Source organism: Chrysochloris asiatica, unplaced genomic scaffold (genome assembly GCF_000296735.1).
Source record: "Chrysochloris asiatica unplaced genomic scaffold, ChrAsi1.0 scaffold00116, whole genome shotgun sequence".
NCBI lineage: Eukaryota > Metazoa > Chordata > Mammalia > Afrosoricida > Chrysochloridae > Chrysochloris > Chrysochloris asiatica.
The window spans coordinates 1,629,366-1,633,458 of NW_006408634.1; the positions used below are offsets into that span (position 1 = coordinate 1,629,366).

The window sequence follows — 4,093 nt, forward strand, 5'->3', positions numbered from 1 at the left end:
GGTATTCCAATCAGTCATAGGCAGAAGACGTACTTACAAGCCTTCTAGTGTGGTGTTTCTGACTATTCCTTTCTCTCCCTCTCCAGTGTCTACTCCATATTATGATGCAAGGGAAACCAAAATTATTTCCTATGTTTTTAATGGCCTTTTTGCTTTCTTCATATATAATGTTCTTGATGTCATTCCATGATGCTTCTAGTTCTTGGACCAGTCCAGCCGTTGCCCTGTTGGTTCCTTAGCTCTGTCTATAAATGTCCAAGGGCACCCCGTTCCACCAGAAAGTCTCCTTCCAAAAGCACATGGCTCTCTTGCTCTGTGGGTGGGTACCGCCATACACCCACTATAACTGCCTTGCTCTGTGGACTGGGAAACCCACTGCATCATCTCCCACCAGTCTCCTGATTCTTGCAGCTGTCGTTCCTCCGCCATCTTGCACCGTCTCTGGTGTTACAACTCTCTTACTATCTCCTGGATCTACGAGGTTCTCAGCTCTGGGATCCTAGGTGCAAAGGGCACATTCTGCCCCCATCTCTTCTTCTTGGGGGCAGTGAAGTCCCCTCATTTGCCCTTGTGATGGCTCATTTTAAGTTAAGGAGATGGCAAAACTGACCAATCACCTCATTAGGGTTTAGGAACCATAGTTGCATAGTTCCACCCATTTATTATGTGGGAGTCACAAAGACTATAGCTAGAGGGTCATATTGAATAATTCACTACACTGCAGTTCCTTATAACATACAAACACATACACACATATGTAACTGTGAAAAACATTCTAGGAGGAAATGTATAAAATGTTGACAATGGCAGTCTCAAAGTTGACACTGAGGGTTAGGGGGGATTATGAATGGTTTTGTCATTTCCATTTGATTGTATTTTCCAGAATTTCTACAACCATGCGTTTTGCATGACACATTTAAAAAACAGACAACAAACACTACATATTTTAGCACGATCCACCCTCTGCTGTCCAGTGGATCGCGACTTGTATGTAGACAGCCACCCTATAGAACTGTCCCTCGGCGTTTGCCGGGCTGTGAATCTTTACGGAAATAGATAGCCTCATCTTTCTCCCTGGGAGCAGCTGAGGAGTTCGAACCACCAACGGCTGAATGCTTTAACCAGTGTGTCAGCAGAGCTGCTTTCACAAAGATTCCCGAATCCACTGCCCTCGAGTAGGTCCAACTCATGGTGTCCCTCTAGGGCAGACTGCAACTGTTCCACGGTTCCAAGGCTGTAAATGTTTACAGAAACAGACTGCAACATCGCCCATGGAGTGAATGGTGTAATTGAACCTCGGACCTTTCAATTAGCACTCCAACGTGCTTAGCTCACTGTGCTACCAGGGTTCCTTCTTTTAAGATCAAGGGCCCTAATTTGTCACAGTCTTGGATCCGGAGTGGGAGCAGGTAGGCAGGGGGCACCCAGCCCAGTCCCCAGGACTCCAGGGAGGAAGAGAACCAAGAGTCCCTAAGTGTCTGATGATGTCACAAAGCTCCCCCCAGAGCTGGTCCCCCTCCCACAAATGCTGTCCACCTTCCCTGCCATGGCCGCGGCCCATGTCTCCCAGCCCCTGTGACAGCTGAGCTCCAGGCACTGGTGACAACCAAGGCACCAAGGCAGTGATCCTGTGCCCCGCCTGCTCCTCCTGTGGCCACCATGAAGCGGCTCCGGAATATTTGGCGCATGGAGCTCTTCCAGGGGCCCCCAAAGTGGGTCCCGATTCTGGGCGAGCTTCAGAAGACCTTGCAGAAGGGCGAATACCTGCCCCTCCGCCCACTGCCCATGTTCGAGAGTAACTTTTTTCAGGTTCCCAGCTCCCTCTGCCTTGGGGCTGAGATGGGGCTAGAGGGGAGTGAGGCACTTGTGGTGGGGAAGAGGCGGGAAGGTGGTGGTTTGAACCCACACAGAGGAGACTTGGAAGAAAGTCCTGGAGAACTTTTTCTGAACATTCTCACAGATTGAAACCCCTGTGAAGCACAGTTCTACTCTGACACACATGGAGGCAAATGGTTCAGGATCTGGGTGTAGGCAGGCATGAGGCAGCTGGGGGCTAGAGTGGGAGGGTGCTGGGGGAGCTCTGGAGAAAAGTGTGGTCCCAGCCCCTCTCCCTGGCCACCCCAGGTAACACATCGAGGTAGCCCTGTATACCTGCACCACGGCTCCAACCGCTTGACCATGGGCGTGGCTGCCACCCTTCCTGACCTGGTGCTGCCTAACATCCTGCTGATCGCAAAGCCTCCTGAAGGCAAGGACTCCTCTAACCTCATCCTCACCAGGTACCTCCCCCCACTTCCCATCCCACACTGCGTCCATCTGCACCTATGTCCCCTGTGATAGCCACCTGCTTTAGTTCCCTGGTGTTATTACTACCACTACCAGCTGTTCCATGGGAGAAAGATGAGGCTTTCTGCTCCAGTAAAGATTTACAGGGTCGCTATGAGTCGGAGCTGAGTTCACGGCACATAACTACAACTACAACAGAAATACAAGTGCGCATGGCTTCAAAAAATAGGACTTCATTCGCTCGCAGTTTAGAAACACATATGTGTCAAGAGTCAACTCGACATCGGCCAACAACAAAAGCAGACACAGTATTGTTAGGTGCCATTGAGTCGGTTCTGACTCACAGCGACCAGATGTACAACAGAACGTGTCTTCCTCACAACTGTTGCCATGTTTCAGCCCATTGAAACAGTCCCTGTATCAGCCTATCTAGTTGAGCAACATCCTGTTTTTTGCTGACTTTCTGTTTTATCAAAGGATCCCGGTGGCACTGTGGGTTACGTGTTGGACTGCTTAATCCAAAAGTCAGTGGTTCAAATCCACCAGCTGTTCCTCTTGGAGAAAGATGAGTCTGTCTGCTCTTGTAAAGATTTATAGTCTCGGAAACCCTATGTTGCTGTTGTTAAGTGCTGTGGAGTCAGTACTGACTCATAATGACTCTGTGTGGGGCTTCCAAGGAGTGGCTGCTGGGTTTAAATTGCTAATCTTTCAGTTAGCAGTCCATTGTTTATCCTACAGTGCCATATCAGGATCCTAAACAGGGTCATTATGAGTCAGAATCAACTTGATAAGTGGGTGGGTCTAGTTGGCCAAAGAACATACTGGTTGTGCTGTGGATTAGGGGCTGGACTACTAAAGGCAAGGTTGGCGGTTCAAACCCACTAGCTGTTCCTGGGGAGAAAGAAGAGTGGCTAGAAGTTGGAATCTACCAGATGGCAGTGGTTTGTGGTTTTTCGACTTTACCAAGCATGATATCCTTCTCAGGAACGGGTCCCTTTATAGAGGCTACATGTTGGAATTCACGGTGCCAACTTGGGGCGGGCTTTCTCTCTCTGTCTTTGCTCCTTGATTCCCTAGTGATTTTCATGATGCATGGCATCACACTTTCCCTAACTTTGCTTCCTCCTCTGTCCCCATCTGCTGTTTTTCTATCTCAAAGGTGATTGATTGGCTTAAAATATAGACTAAACACTGTTATGGAGTTCTGGTGCGGTACTGTACCTTAGGACACAAATCAATACAACCACCGTCTTCTCCCGCCATGCCCTTCCCAGGATGATTCCGCTGGATCTGGTCCACCTCTATGTCCACGACCTGGCCGCTTGGCGCCTGAAGCTGCGCCTGGCCACGGGCCGCTACTACTATCTGGAACTGGACGCCCCTGATTACGAGGTGGGCTTCCTGTTCGATCGCTGGATCCGCCTCATCAACCTGCTCCGGGAACCAGCCACCAGCTGGGCGTCCCGGACCCTGCACACAGGGCCGCCGGTGGACCTCTCCCGCTCCGCGCCTTTCGCCTCCACCTGGCGCCTCCAGGTGGGGCTCTACGTCCACAGACCCCTGGTGTGGAAGAGGGAGAGGGCCAGGAACCTGTGCTTCTAGATTTCAGAGGACGTGACCACCTTCGTCCTCCAGTCCTGGGTGCCCGGGTGTGACGGAGGAGGGGACTGGGGGTCAGGACTCCCGGGTCTGAGGGAGGAGGGACTGGGGGTCAGGACTGATGGGTCTGAGGGAGGAGGGGGCTGGGGGTCAGGACTCCTGGGTCTGAGGGAGGAGGGGCTGGGGGTCGGGACTCCTGGGTCTCAGG

General features: G+C 51.4%; 1 protein-coding gene across 1 annotated transcript in view; it reads left to right on the top strand.

Moving 5' to 3' along the window:
- The first annotated feature begins 1,659 nt into the window (after positions 1-1,659).
- The window catches only part of FAM71E2 (family with sequence similarity 71, member E2), a 13,686-nt gene continuing 11,252 nt past the window's right edge, over positions 1,660-4,093 (top strand). The window contains exons 1-3 of the mRNA XM_006868292.1: positions 1,660-1,809; positions 2,125-2,279; positions 3,561-3,849. Coding sequence (XP_006868354.1) covers positions 1,660-1,809; positions 2,125-2,279; positions 3,561-3,849 — 594 coding nt within the window. The remainder of the gene's footprint in view (positions 1,810-2,124; positions 2,280-3,560; positions 3,850-4,093) is intronic.